Below are 15,097 nucleotides of genomic sequence, written 5' to 3' on the forward strand. Positions count from 1 at the left end.
TCATGTATCTGATTTGCAGGTTAATATCTAAAATATATAAAGAAGTCATATAACTCAACAGCAAATGAAACAAAACACCTGGTTAAAAAATAGGCAGATGATCTGAACATATTCTTCCAAAGACATACAGATGGCTATCAGGAGTATGAAAAGATGCTCAACATCACTCATCATCGGGGAAATGGAAATCAAAACCACAATGAGGTTACCACCTCACACCTGTCAGAATCGCTATAATAAAAAAGACAAGAAATAACAAGAGTTGGTGAGAATGTGAAGAGAGCCCTTGTATACTATTGGTGGGAATATAAAATGGTTGCAGCCACTGTAAAAAATAATATGAAGGTTCCTCAAAAAATTAAAGAGAGAGCTAACCATATGATCCAGCAATTCCACTTCTGGGTATTTATCTGAAGAAAACGAAAACACTAACTCCAAAAGCTGCACACCCGAGGCACCTGTCTGGCTGAGTCAGTGGAGCGTGCAACTCTCAATCTTGGGGTTGTGAGTTCGAGTCCCACATTGGACGTAGAGATTACATAAAAATAAAATCGTAAAAAAAAAACAAAACTGCACACACATGCCCACTGCATCTTTATTTTCAATAGCCAAGAGATGGAAACCACCTAAGTGTCTACTGACAGATGAATGGATAAAGAACATGTGGGGTATACACATACACACACCCCAGATATTATTCAACCATAAAAAAGAATGGAATCTTGCCATTTGTGACAACAGAGATGGACGCTGAGGGCATAATGCTAAGCAAAGTAAGTCACACAGAGACAGATACTATATGATCTCACTTGTATGTAAAACCTTAAAAAAAAAAAAAAAAGAAAAAGAAACAAACACCACCCCCCCCACACACAAATTCACAGACATACAAAACAGGACTGGTGGTTGCCAGAGGTCAGGCATAAGGGAGTGGACAAAAAGGACGAAAAGGATCAAAAAGGTGCAAACTTCCCTTTATAAAATAATTTAGCATGGTGACTACAGTTAATAGTACTATACTGCATATTTAAAAGTTGCTTAGAAAGCAGATCTTAAAAATTCTCATCAAAAGAAAAACATTTTTAGAACTTTGTACGGTGACAGATACTAACCAGACTTATCATGGGTGATCATTTCTAATATATACAAGTACTGATTCATGATGTTGCACACCTGAGACAAATTTAATATTTTGTCATTTAGATGTCAATTAAAAAAAAACACAAAAACAAACAATTGCTTAAAGCAAATACAATCCAGATGCCATCAGAACGAACCGTAAACTAGAAGAAACCTTGTAAGGGGAGGGTTTTACACACTTGCTTACCATTGTTCTTCTCACTGTCGGCAGGTTTCATCTGTATAGGATGATGCATCTGAAAAGGAAAACATGTATTTTATCACGGGACACTCTGAAAGCATTCAGAAATGTAAGTGAGAACTCTAAAGGAAATACTGAAACTAGAGCCTTAAGAGTACTCTCTGACCTTACGTCTGCCTCATGATCATTTCTTCCCAAAATATCAAAATAGACAGAATGTGCATCAAGAAGGCAAAATTCTCTTGGCTAAGAAAGAACTAAACCGCTTTCAGCCTACCTTCTCTGAAATGTTCCCTTTTGTCCTCCTTTATCAATCCCTGTGGCGGTCACCTTTCCCCCCAAATCGTTTTCAGGGTGTGCCTGACATGTGAAAGTATGTTCCACATGTCAAAACCACCACAGTTCCACTTACTAGTAGGAGCTTTCTTACCCCTGGGAGGACCTTCATGTTGTGAAGAGCATTCTGCGCTTCTAATGCAGCTTTGCGTGTGTAAAACGTAACAAAACAGCACCCTGCAATAAACAAAATTTCACCAAATCAAACCAGTCCTTTGAAAGCAGATAATTCCTAGAGTACTCCCTCCTTCATGGACATACTGGAACTTCAAAGAGAAGGCTAGGTTTATTAAAATTAGCAACCCCCCTCCCGAGATAGAGAAAGGGAGGCGAGACAATGAGAGAGAGAAAAGCAGAAAAAAACCTTACTTTACTTTCTATGCATTTTCTTTATTGTTTTGGTCTCTGAGTTCTACTAAAATTCTTTAGCTGCTCCTCTAGCTTCTCTGGGAAAGATGACTTCCCTTACAAATGTCATGGTACCATGCCATTCAACCCACCCTAGTTGGAGAACCAGATGGTGTGCTGGACAAGACACTCCGGAAACAAACAAAAGAGAGGGGCCCTGCACTCTTGCAGCTTGTAGTCTACCAGGAACTCATTCTTTCTCAGAATAAATCACTCCTTACATTGTAGCCAATTTCTACCACATGCCTCAAACATAATTACCTCTTATTAAATTATAAAATTACTACAGAGCAAGAAACTTTTTAGGACCCTTGGTTTTCATCAAATATAATTAAGCTTCTAACAGCACATGGCCCTGACTGAAGAGATCTGCAGATTTTGTGCTTTGTATCTTTACTAGGGAAATGAGGGGAGAAGTGTGTCTTGCAAATATGGGCTCCTAGTCCCATGAGATACAATATTGATTCCTTTCAAACTCACTGCAATTAAGATTCTAAATCACTGCATGTTATATCACCAGTCATTTTCAGAAACTATACTACTTTATATTTTTGGTTAACTATGCCACAAAAAGAAAATAATTTCCCTGCTTCTAGAACCTCTGTTATTAAGCTGGCTTCAAACATAACAATCCTGCTTGCTCACATCCGCACTGGAAAACAGCTTCCACAGAAAATTATTCTGAAATAGGTTATTTGGAAAAGAATATTGTATGTGCGTGTACAGGGCAAAGCTAATGCCTTTTCTGCCGTTGCTTCCATAAAGCTTCTACTCTGGTAGGTGTTTCTGGAAGTAGCTCAGCCTTTCTTCCATTCATCTTGTAGGCTACAACAAACAGGTTACCTACAAACAGGTCCCTCCTGGTTGCTAAGCCATCCTGCAAGGCCTCTGTAACAATGACAGACATCACCGGTATTGTGTGGACAGTGTTTTTCTTTCAGCTTAGTCTAGCCAAAATCCCACAGAAAACCTTATGTGGTTGGTTTATTTCAACTCTGTCATTCCATTCCCAAGATCAAGAGACACTCACATTAAAAAAAAAGAGAGAGAGAGAGACACACACACACTCACGAGTCTGTCTCTTGAATTTAGAGCTCTCACAAAGGACCGCTTACGATCCAATTTACAAATTATCCTCATGATGTCACCTTAACTTTTTATTTTTATGCCATTAAATGTGTTTGGACTGGAAGATATAACTACTATAAAAGGACATATTTCCTCCCTTTAGAATGTGACCAGAGGAGCATTCTGGCAATGAGAAACAGCAAGCACATGGCAGAAATTACCTATAAAACCCAAAGCCCTTACCTTTGCTCTGAGGAGGGTTTTGGCTCCTATCCCTTAGGACATTGATTTCATAGACAGCACCATACTGTTCAAAGAGTTCCCTCAAATCCTTCTCAGACCAGGTCCTCGGAACCTGGCCCACAAACATCTTGATAGCATCAAGATCCGGTTGATCTGGGTGGTCCAGGGTGCCGTTCATTTTCTTTGAGCTGCATGAAACAAAATACAGCTTCTATTATGTATTCACGGTGCTCTCCAGGGGGATGTTTCTTTCCTTTAAACATTTCAACTACATCCTGAAAAAGTAGGGGGAAGAGTCTACTTCTCTTTACTACTGCCATTCAATATACCAGAGTTCCCTGGTCCTCCCCTTCACCCATAGCCATGCCTTCCATTAGGTCCCAAACTGAAGTCACATTCTGATTAGGACATCCTGGGTTTTAACCAAGGAACCGAGCATCATTCATTCCTTGTCTAGCATAAGAATTCTCAGAAGAACTTAGGAGGAGGTAAAGTTTCTAACGCCATGTTTTCAAGCACAGTTAACAAAGCTTTTGAAAATGTACATAAAAATCACAAAGGACTATTGATTATGGATAAAGATTCAGGACTCCCAATGTATACAATGACAAAGTTTTCTTTCAGTAGATGGTAGAACAGAAGACGTTGATTTCCAAGGCCTGAGCTAAGAAAAGAGTGAAGCAATGTCGACCTGGGGCTCCTCGCTGGCTCAGTTAGTAGAGCATGTGACTCTTGATCTCAGGGTTGTGAGTTTGAGCCCCACTTTCGTGGAGGGGAGGGTGGGAAGAGGGAAGAAGGCAAAAAAAGCTTTGCCTTTTAAACTGTCACAATCCTATCACATCAAACTTGTAATGCTCCTACTTAATACCTTCATTTCTACCCCTCCCACTGCCAAGAATCTAGGGAGATTCCTTCCTGGACTACAAATGTTTCCAATCAGAATGAATCAAAGTCCTTCTCTTACCACTGCCCAAGATCTTACTCTTAGTATTCATCTCAACCGTTAACAAATTCCAAATAGCTAGAATGGTAAACTTTTCTGTTAGTGTCTACTTAATCCAGAAATCACTTCATAATATTCAAATTTGCCATGTCCTAATATCAACACTAAATAAAATGCTATTTTTCTAGCAAAACAATAGTTTTCCCACCACTATTGTGTGAGCACACGCACACAAGCTCAGGGGGAGAGGCAGAGGAGCATAGGAGAAATTCGAGCAGCCTCTCCACTGAGCATGGAGCCCGACTCAGGGCTCTATCCCACTACCCTAAGATCATGACCTGAGCGGAAATCAAGAGTCAGATGCTTAACAGACCGAGGCACCCAGGCACCCCGTTAACTCCTAAATTTCTTATAACCGAACACCACACATCACATTGCCTGAATCTAGCATTAAATATCAAAAGTATAAGACAAATGACATATATAGACCAACTCTTGTCACGATGTCTGTGAAGGTTTCCCATACTCTTTCTGGTTAGTCAGTCTCATCAGGGCTCAAACAGTATTAAATTCCCACCTTCGCTATAGTATTTACCACCTTTCAGCATCATTTGGTTGTATCTATCTCTCCCAACTAGACTGATAGCTCCTTGAAGGCAGAAACTGTTTTATTTGCTATTCATTCTTACAGCCACACCTGATACAGCACCTGGTTCAAAGAAGTGCTCAGATGTGGGATCGGACCAATTTATTGTTCTTAATAATTCCCCCTTTAATTTAAGCAACTAATCCTGATAAAAATGAATGTTGTGCACATAGAGGGCCACAAATTAAAAGAGCAACTACTATCTTCCGTGATTATTTGATTCTCACAGGATCAATACCCTTTTTTTGACCAAGTGTTTTGAAACGCATTGTTTTATTGGCTTTCCTTTACTAATTCAAAACCCTGTGTGGAAAGTTGCTGTAAAAATACACTTGCAGTTGCTTTTAGAAGCTTAATCGCAATGTTCTAACAGAAATCATGCTACTTTGGTTAAAAAAAAAAAAAAAAAAGCCCCATGACTAATGAAACAATGGTGGTCGCTCCCTATAATTTGCCTCCAAGTTTATTTACCAGCTTTAATTTCATTTTATTAAAATGCTGCTCTCTTTAATCATATTTCTATTCTAGGGAGGTTAACAGAGAATCCAAATGGTGCTCAGAATATGTTTTGATGATAAGGATGTTGACACTATCTTTTAAAGGAGGTGAGGGTTTATCAATTTGTAATTACACTGGAGGCAACAGCTCTCAGTCTGTCCCCTCCTTCTGCATTTGTGTGCCATTTCTAAATTTTCTACATCACAGCTTAGTGCAAAAGCATAAGCACAGTCAATATATATGAATTATGGTTTATCCAAAAGTACAGTGGAGACTCGGCATTCTAGACAAATGCCCTCGCCTTCTCTCTTTACTCTCCAAATCCTTCTCTATTTCTTCATGTCCACCCACTCCATGAACCACCCTTTCCCCCATGTATACCAATTCATTAGCCGGAAGAATCCCCTAGACCAGTGCTATTCAAAGTGCCTAAGGACCAGGGGAAATCTTCAAACTTAACCCTTTTACAGCAAGCGAGCTAAGTAATTATATATATATTTATATATATTCAATTCAGTGATAATTGAGTGATAATAAAAAGATACAAACTCAAAATGCAAGCTTACACCTTATTGTTTTCCTACTAAATTGTTTTTATTGTGGTTTCTAAGTTGGGTGGCAGCAGGCATAGAACACTGTCCTTCACCAATCTGAGAAGCACTTCTGGAGTGTGGCAAATTATCAGGCCAAGCTGAAGATGCCATGGACGTCCGGTAACTGGAGATTTTTCACTGACTTATTCTTTCCTCTAACAAATATTGGGCACTTAGTTATACAGGCCAGACACTGTGTGAAATGTGGTATATGTTAGTGAATAAGGAAAATGTGGGTATCAACTGTTACCATGTCAGAGGAGAACAATGTTCTATCCTCAACCTTCCACACATAGTTCCAGTATGCATGTTGTCTTCAGTTAAAAGTCACCACTGCACAAAAAAGTCACTTGGGGACAAGGCTCTCAGTGTGATATGGTAAGGACCCCATGTCATCCACGGATGGCGTTTACTCTATGTATCACTAAAAGCACTCTCAAATGTGTGCCTTACCTCCCCATTGATGGGGAGCTCTTCAGAGTCAGTGATCATAAATTATTGGTATTTACTATGCCTACTCAAGAACCCATGAATTAAGCAGCCCCGTGGAGAAGTACCTATACTGTCCCTGTCATTCCCAAGAGGCAAGTCTATGGAGATTCTTATCCTCTGTGCAAGTACTGACCTGAGAGTAGGATGGAAGAGAGGAAAAGCAGGGCCCGCAGCAGTGAGGGAAGAAGAGAGATGAGGAAGCACCAAGTGTTAATTAGGGGAAAGGCACGGCACCAACCCACCTCTTTTTACATTTCTGCTTCTGGCAACAACTGGCAAATCATTAAAAATGAGAAATTATGAAAAATCAGGACCAGAGGCTGTCTTGTGTACACTGATTCTTCGCGGAACATGCCACAGGAAAATAAAACAAAGAACCAATTTGGAAGAAAGTCAGAAGAAAGAAAACAAAAGGCTTTATTTTCAAAGCACGCATTTGTTCAGAATTCTTGAACCCTCTGTTCTCTTTCTCCTCTCTCTCTCTCTCAAAACTTCCTGGCCCCAGGCCCAGCTCAGGGGGGCAGAACTGACATTATGTCCCTTTCTCCCATCCCTTGACCCCAGCTAACTAGACCAGGGGGTAGATCTTAACCCAACAAACTGATCTACTGGCTAGCCAGAAATCTAAGACCTGTGCCTAAAACAGAAAGACAGGCCTGGCCAATCAAGTTCCTTACCACTACACGGAGCAAGTCAATAGCCACTGGCCACATGTGGCTACTGCACATGACAGCAGAGGTAGAGAACATTTTTATCATCATAGAAAGTTCTACGGCACAGAACATTGCTCTAAAGAATCTGGAACTTGTTAACAGGAATATTCAGTGGCGAAGTCAGAAGTGGGAAAGTTGCAACTAGAGATAGCATAAATTAACAAGATAAAAGGGCGGTGGCAAGAGATCACAGAGGTTATGCTACCACACAGATGAAGGTTGAAAACTTGATGCCAAGTGAAAGAAGCCAATCGCCAAAGGCTACACATTGTGTGATTTCATTTATGTGAAATTTCCAGAACCCAGACCAATCTATAAAAACAGAAAGCAGGTTAGCAGGTTCCTAGGAATGGGAGCTGGGGGTGGGGAGGATGACTGCAAATGGGTACAGGATTTCTTCTTGGGGTGATAAAAGGGTTCTGGAATTGGACAGTGGTGACAAGCTGCACAACTTTGTAGATATAGTAAAAGTCACTGAACTGTGCACTTTTAAAAGGGTAAATTTTATGTTGTGTGAATTATATCTTAATTTGAGAGAGAGACACATACAGACAGAGCAAGAGGAGTGAGAAGACAGGCTGTAAGTGGCAAGGCAAAGCTATGCTGTGCCCACAGTTATGAGATGGGTGAAAAGCAGAAGCAGCACATGCAGAAAGAGCAGAACATGTGTCCAGGGTCAGAAAGATGGGAGCTTCCAGGTCTTCCGGCTGTAGAGTTCCTGATTACATTACAGTCCGGTCTGTGTGTGTCCTTACAAGAAAACCCTTTAATATGTGAATATATGCTAGCTCGAGGGGGTATCTATTCCCTGTAGCCAAAAAGGCTGGAAAATACTACATCTTTATGTCTGTTTAAAAATCATTTCCCTGGGGGGAACAAAATGGGTAGAGGGGATTAATAAGTACAAATTTCCAGTTATAAAATAAGTCAGTCATGGGGATGTGATGTACAGCATGGGAATATAGTAAATAAAGCTATTAACCCTTCGGGGTGCCTTGGTGGCTCAGTCAGTTAAGCGTCTGCCTTGGGCTCAGGTCATGATCCCAGGGTCCTGGGATGGAGGCCCACGTCGGGCTCGAGCCTGCTTCTACCTCTCCCTCTGCCACTACCCCTGCTTGTGCTCTCTCTCTCAAATGAGTAAAATCTTAAAAAGAAAAATAAAAACTATTAGCTCTGCAAGGTGACAGATAGTAATTAGACTTATTGTCACAACCATTTCACAACAACACAAGTGTCAAATCACTGTGTTGCAAACCTCAAACTAATATAATATTGTATGTCAATTATACTTCAATAAATTTTTAAAAATCATTTCCAAAACCTTTCATTAGTCATTTTTTTCTCTCACCCCTTCTCACTACCTGTTGACCTCCATTTGTTCATTATATAAACAGAAAAATTTCAGATATTTACCAATCCTTCCAATTCCCCAAGGGGCATAAATATTTGCTGCTTCCAGATCTCCAGGCACCCACCCACCCCAATGAGGTCCCTCTCTGTGCTGTGGAAAATGGCACAGAAGAACATGAGAACAGAAAGGACCCATAAACACTGGCCTGAATTACTTACCAGCTGTTCTCTAGTGCAAACAAGACAAAATGCATGTATGCTGGATGGAAGAATTTCCATTTGGATAAAGGGAAATCTTCCTGTTAGCTGGAGTGTTAGGCCAGAAAAAGCTAGTAATAAAGGTTTTTAAATCACCTTTCAACAACTGAACAGGCCAACAATCTGCTTGCGAAGGTTTTCAGCCTTCTCTGAGGAAGAGAGATAACGTCTGGAGACTTTATTTCAGTAACTACCTTTAATTATAAAAAAAAAACCTCACAGGGCTTATCATTCATTCAACTGTATTTCCCAAGTTCCCACTACGTGCAAGATACCACACATTTAGGGGGCTATAAAAAGGGACTGAGCAATACTGCCCTGAAGGCAATGGCACTGAACAACTGGAAGGACACAACTATAATGCTCCACAAATACTTTCACAATTACATAAAAGTGAAAGAAAGTAGCTAGGATAATTTTGTCCTTTGGAGGGGGAGGGCAGGGGTTTAAGCTGAATGGACAGAGGGGCTGGAAACACTGCTGTATAGCACATAATGAAGAAGACATGGTAAGAACTCAGAAAAAAGAGAGGAGAGCGAAACAGCATTAGAAAGGTAGAGAAAGACTTGAGAAAGCAAGGGAAGAGTACACAAACATTTTAGAAGATTAGAAAAAAGAGAAAACATTAGAAAATCAATGCGAATAAACAGATAGATTGGAAAGACCTAGTGAAGAGCTTTTCATGTGATACTGACAGACTTGGACTTTATTCTAAGATTTTTAAACAAGGAAGTGATCAGATTTGTCTTTTAAAAGACACCTGGCAGGGGTGCCTAGGGGGGTCAGTTGGTTGAGTGTCTGTCTGCCTTAGGCTCAGGTCACGATCCCAGCGTCCTGGGATCCAGCCCCATGTTGGGCTCTCTGCTCATAGGGGGGCCTGCTTCTCCCTCTCCCTCTGCCTACTACTCCCCCTGCTTGTGCTCTGTCAAATAAATAAAAATGTTAAGAAAGAAAAAATAAAAAAAGACACCTGGCAATAATACAGAGGATGAAATAAAATGAGAAAACATGGAGATTTCCACACAAACTAGCTCCTAAGATTAGGGCCCAGTTTCAGGTAATGCTGAAAAATTTGGGGGCAGGACTCACTAGAACTTAGAGATCCCTTGAGGAAAAAGTTGAGGAAAAAGAAAGAAGTTACTGATCACTCTTGGGTTCTAGTATGGACAATCTGGGAGACTGTTATTGCATGGGAAGCTCAGGGGACATTTGAGGGATAAATACAGAGATCTGAGAATCAGAGGAGGACATCAGTACCCACTTAAGCCAGGGGTGAGCCAAGAGAAAAGGGCCTGAGCTACAACTCCTGAACAACACCCATCTCCGAGGGTACAAGCAAAGTAAGAGGAACCAGGGAAGCTGAAGAGTGGTCAGAGCTGAATCAAAGACATTGTTAAAAATAAGAATAGGAACTACAGTTCAGGTCCCCCAACGCTTCCACACCTCCACCAGCCATTCTTCTCTTCTTTGTTGTAAAGAAATTTTGAAATAGATACACTGCTAGATTACATCCCAACAAAATCACTTGAGAGAGAAAACCACTGATCTCAAGTCTCCTGCTATAGAGTATGAGTTAAAAGAAGGGCTGAGAATCCAACAAAAAAGTGGCGAACATAGCATTCAAGAACTTCCTTCTTGTGTTTTGGCATATAGTACCCAGGGGCATGGGCCTGAGGACTTGCAATAATGATAGGAGCCAATGGGTACCTGGCTCAATGACATCTGAGGCAGCCTGGTCTAGGGGGCAAAAATTTAAAAAGGGCATCATTAAACTTGATTTTAGGTCCAAGGCTGACACCAATTGTCCTCAGGCAAGTCAGTTACAGCCTCTCTCAATTGGGTTTCTCATCTGTACAACAGGGGCAAAAGCCTGTAACCAATTAACTTCCCGAAGCTTCTGTAGGATGGACTAAAACAGATGCAAATGCACTTTGGAAAAAATGATGAGATGGTGTCCTCCCCCATTGCCTCTAACAGAATGAGCTGCATTCAGTCCATCAGCTCTCAAACTTGAGTGTGCTTGAGATTCTGGGGCCCTATTCTAAGCATAAGAATATCTGGGCATGGGTCCAGGAACCAGCACTTTTACATTCCAGGTAACTTACATGCAGCGTCTGTGATCCAGATTTCATGGGATACTAAACTAGTCTAACCTCGTGAAAGCTGAGAAATCAGGCTGAGGAAAAATGCTGTATCTGAGGACCGAACAAAGGCAGTGGCAAAGCATAAAAAGAAACTGTTACAATGAAAGACAATCTGGGCCACAAAGTCCTATTTCTAAGGAGACATATCTGGTACACGGGAGTACTGCTATCATGTATTAAGTCTTTATGATGGCATTCATTGTGATTTCACCTGTTATCTAAAGCTAAAATAAAATTTTAGCAGTAAAGAACATGCATAAAAAGACACACCTAAATTACCATTAGTTTGGACACTACAGAGAAGGCATAGCATCCATTTCAAAGGAGCAAGCCAGCTAACTTTGAGGTCCCCCAAACTATTCCACAGAGAACTGTTCAGAATCTGCTACTGTCCACACCTGTTACGCGTAATACCAGGGTAAACTGATTTCCAAAGGAGGCCTGACCTCTGTTACCTAGGGACTATTGTACCATTTAATATTCTTGGTTTTGAATAACCTAAAGTTATCTGCCTAAGGTTTCAAAATACTTTGAAGCCTGGTTAAAGTAACTGAAACCAGGAGTTAGAATGTGTTCTTCTCTACGAAAGTGCAGAATTTAGGTTCCCTGAAGCTACAGCTCTGGGCCAGGTTAGCAATTTAACTGTGTACAATGGCAGTGTCGCTTCCTGAACAGTCTGCACACTGATTAGATTTCTCATTCCCATGTTGAAAATTTGGGCAAACTGCCAATCAAGATTGATCTGGTTTTGCTTTTTTTTTGGAGGGGGTCAATCTGACATCCCTGAAATCATGTATTGTGTTGCATTTTCAATTAGACTAGGAAAAAATCAGAGCCCAAGGTTACAGTTTAGATGCCAATACAAGATTCTGCATACATTACTAAATACACTCTAGTAACCAGTCTCCTCTATGACCTGAGTCTAAGAATTTGATATAAATAACTTCCCCAAGATTATTTGAAATTGCATACCCAAAGCAAAGCAGTAAAGCTACGGTTAAAAAAAAATACCTTGGAATCTATCATATGGGAAAACACTACAGCTTGAAGGATTGGAGCCAACACACTTGAGTTGATGTTGCTGCTCATTTATCAAATGCACCCTTCTGTAGAGTTAGTTACAGCCCCAAGGACATCAGCAGTTAAGGAGACAGAATCAGACTACAATAGAAAATAATAATAGTGTGGACTTTTGGCTTCCTCACCCAATTTTTTCTTCCCTCTTTTAGGGAAAGGGACCAGTTTCATTAAATAACAAAGAAAATAGCCCAGTTCCTCTGCTTATGATAAAAATTAGACAACAAAAATACTTACACAGGACTGGAATTCAAAGAGCAATGATCCACCATCATTTCTGGAAGGAAATCCAACTTAAACGCAGCCATCACCTCACTCTCCCCTTCAGAAGCCAATGATATTAACTTGCTGCACTTGTCTGATCCACAAATACACACAGCTTTAGCTTCCTGGGCCCCACAAAAAACACAAAGTGGAAACAGGAGCTCAGGGAAACCAGCAATAAGTGCCACAGAAACAGGCAGGACTGGGGAGGGGAAAGGGAGTACTGGATTAAAAGGGGGATGTGAGCATGTGAAGGGAGGCTCAGCCCGGCACACAATGAAAGCGCTGATGCACCAGGCTGGGTTTGTGTGATTTTCCCTGGCGAAGCAGTACTAAGTGCACTGTCAGATAAATAGAGTGTCAGATCCATGAAGATAGCAGTGGCTAACAGAGCAGAAGAAACACAAACTTGTTTCACATCCTCCAAACTCCTTTCTGCAAATCAGGTTTTGAGGGGCCCCAAAGCCTAAAACTACCTGAAGCAAAAAAAAAACCAAAAACAAAAGAAAATAGCTAAGAAAAAAAAAAAAAAAAGAAAGAAAGAAAGAAAGCTCACCTCATGTGGTCTGAAAATGTTTTTAGAAAGGAAAATTGGGTTGTTGGCTTTGGTTTAAACTTAGTTTCCACGTGCCAAAGACAGCAATGAGCACACAGTGCTGGGTCCAAACCAACCTCAGCACAGTCACATAAGGAAATGGTTCAGACCATCAGAAGCAGGCCAGAGGCAAGCTGACTGAAGAACCAGTCACCAAAAACTTAAGGGCTCACATACTACCACCTGCACTGGACCAACCCCGACTTCTCAATGGTGTGGGTGTGCTGACAGCAAAGTGTGCTCCCTAATGGTTCCTCATCAGAGTAAAGGACTTTTTAAAAATTCCTGCTTCAGTGATCTTCATTAGGTGGGACAGACAAAATTTTACTCTGAATCTTATTTTACCAGAAAATTTAAAAAGCAAAAATTAAAATGGAACCATAATATTCTGCCTTTTGATAAAAGAGTACTAGGAAATAATGTCTTTTCTGTTGTTTCACCTTTCTAGAGAAACAAACAAAAACAACCAGAGTGATAATAATGAGAAAGAAGGGGAGTCCACTAGCAGCAAACACTTGAACATGTAAGGGAAGGACAGATGAATGTAAACTAAGTCTCTTCGTTCTCCGGTCCTCCTTTAAACTGATGCTAAAACCAAGATTAATGAACGCACACATAAAAATTCCATTATGGGTAAGCAGTAGAAATGGATATACTTAGCAGTCAAGGCAGATGTGGTGCTCCCGTTCTCAATTTAGCTTCCCATCCTCCAAACAACAAATGGTGGCATTTCAATATTTAGGCAGTGACTCTAAAACTATATCTCTGAAGGCTCCAAATTGCGCAGGCCTTCTTTCCATTTTTATCATTAGGATTGCCTTACCTCAAAGATTTCACTTCACTCAAGCCCAGTTCACAACACAGGGTATTTTGAAAAAAGGAAGTTATGTTCAGCCTGTAAAGAGGTAAACAAATGAACTCCTAAACGTATAGGTTTACTTAAAAACAAAAATAACGAAAGGCAACATGTCATTGCATAGGCCTAAGTGTTGTAGCCTGGCTAACAGTGCCTGACCCCTGTCTGCATCTGACCATGGAAGGTAGAAACTGTGTCTTCTAATAAACAGGCAAAACCATCCAGAAGTTAGAACTACAACAGAAGCTAACCGTTTTTCTATTTTGTCAGAGACCCTGGCTCCTTCGACCTACTACTTTAGAGACAGAAGCTGCAAGAGCTCTCTTCCACCTACTTAGGGGGACGCTACACCAGGCTGCAGTGAGAGGAGACTGCAACGGGCACACACAGCGCACAGTTCACCAAGTGCTGACTGCCAGGTGGGCAGAGGACAGTAACTGTAGCTGGGACTGGTTAAGTTACTGGTTAGGTTTGTTCTAGTTTCTCCTATGTACCCTGGAGCTGATCACATGCTTCTTCCTATAGGAAGCTATCAGGACCAAGGAGTAACTTCGTGAGGTTGGTCAACAACCAAATTAGGGTTCTGTTTTTTTTTTTTAGCTCAGGGTTCCTTTAAAAAGGAATCAACAAATTTTAAGGAATCTCACTGGTTATTGTTATGCTTTTCCTATTCATTAAAAATATATCTAGTTCCATTTCCATTTTAATCAGAATCACATGTATAACAAGAGAGTACTTAATGGGGAAGACTTTACTGAGGAGCCAGGCACTGCTTAGTGAGCGTATGAAAGGATGCACACTCCTTACAGTAATTTTTTCCAAGCCAAAGGCTGAAAAGCACTGGTTTTAAGAGTCGTTTTAAAATCCATTTTATGATTTATAAGACAAGACTGCTTTAAAAACTTAAAAGATGGAAATGTTATTACATGAAGGAGGGCGCTTCTCTTTTAGGCAGGTCATAAGAGTTACCTCAGTATAATTAAATTCAACATGCTTGTGGGAAAAGAAAGCACGGAAATTAATCACAAGTCACAATTTTAGAGAAAGATTAAAAAGTCAAGTGATGATAAAAACAATTATTCAAATACAAAAAATGCAGATGTTAAGGGAAAATTAAGAAGTAGAATTAGCAGTTACTCACAGAAAACTGCCCATAAGTTGTTTTTTAAATCTCTTAATCAGAAACACATTCCAGGCTTTTCCCATCAAGAATGCATTAGAAGTAAAGAGATGGAAGGAAAGGTTATAACCAAGGGTCGACTGCAACAGGTTTTCATTTTCCCTCACTCTCT

At 40.5% G+C, this 15,097-nt stretch overlaps 1 protein-coding gene across 14 annotated transcripts in view; it reads right to left on the reverse strand.

The window, feature by feature from the left end:
• Window positions 1–15,097, reverse strand: part of CELF1 (CUGBP Elav-like family member 1) — a 73,461-nt gene that overhangs the window by 18,255 nt on the left and 40,109 nt on the right. For 7 of the 14 annotated variants that reach the window (XM_034645689.1, XM_034645688.1, XM_034645687.1 and 4 more), the window contains 5 exons: window positions 13,773–13,844; window positions 12,328–12,479; window positions 3,377–3,564; window positions 1,752–1,834; window positions 1,328–1,376 (listed from right to left, as the gene is read on the reverse strand). In XM_034645689.1, the coding sequence (XP_034501580.1) occupies window positions 1,328–1,376; window positions 1,752–1,834; window positions 3,377–3,564; window positions 12,328–12,398 (391 nt within the window). In that variant the 5' untranslated portion in view covers window positions 12,399–12,479; window positions 13,773–13,844. The remainder of the gene's footprint in view (window positions 1–1,327; window positions 1,377–1,751; window positions 1,835–3,376; window positions 3,565–12,327; window positions 12,480–13,772; window positions 13,845–15,097) is intronic. The other 7 variants (XM_034645696.1, XM_034645695.1, XM_034645698.1 and 4 more) reach the window with 3 other exon arrangements.

Source organism: Ailuropoda melanoleuca, chromosome 16 (assembly GCF_002007445.2).
Source record: "Ailuropoda melanoleuca isolate Jingjing chromosome 16, ASM200744v2, whole genome shotgun sequence".
NCBI classification, from domain to species: domain Eukaryota; kingdom Metazoa; phylum Chordata; class Mammalia; order Carnivora; family Ursidae; genus Ailuropoda; species Ailuropoda melanoleuca.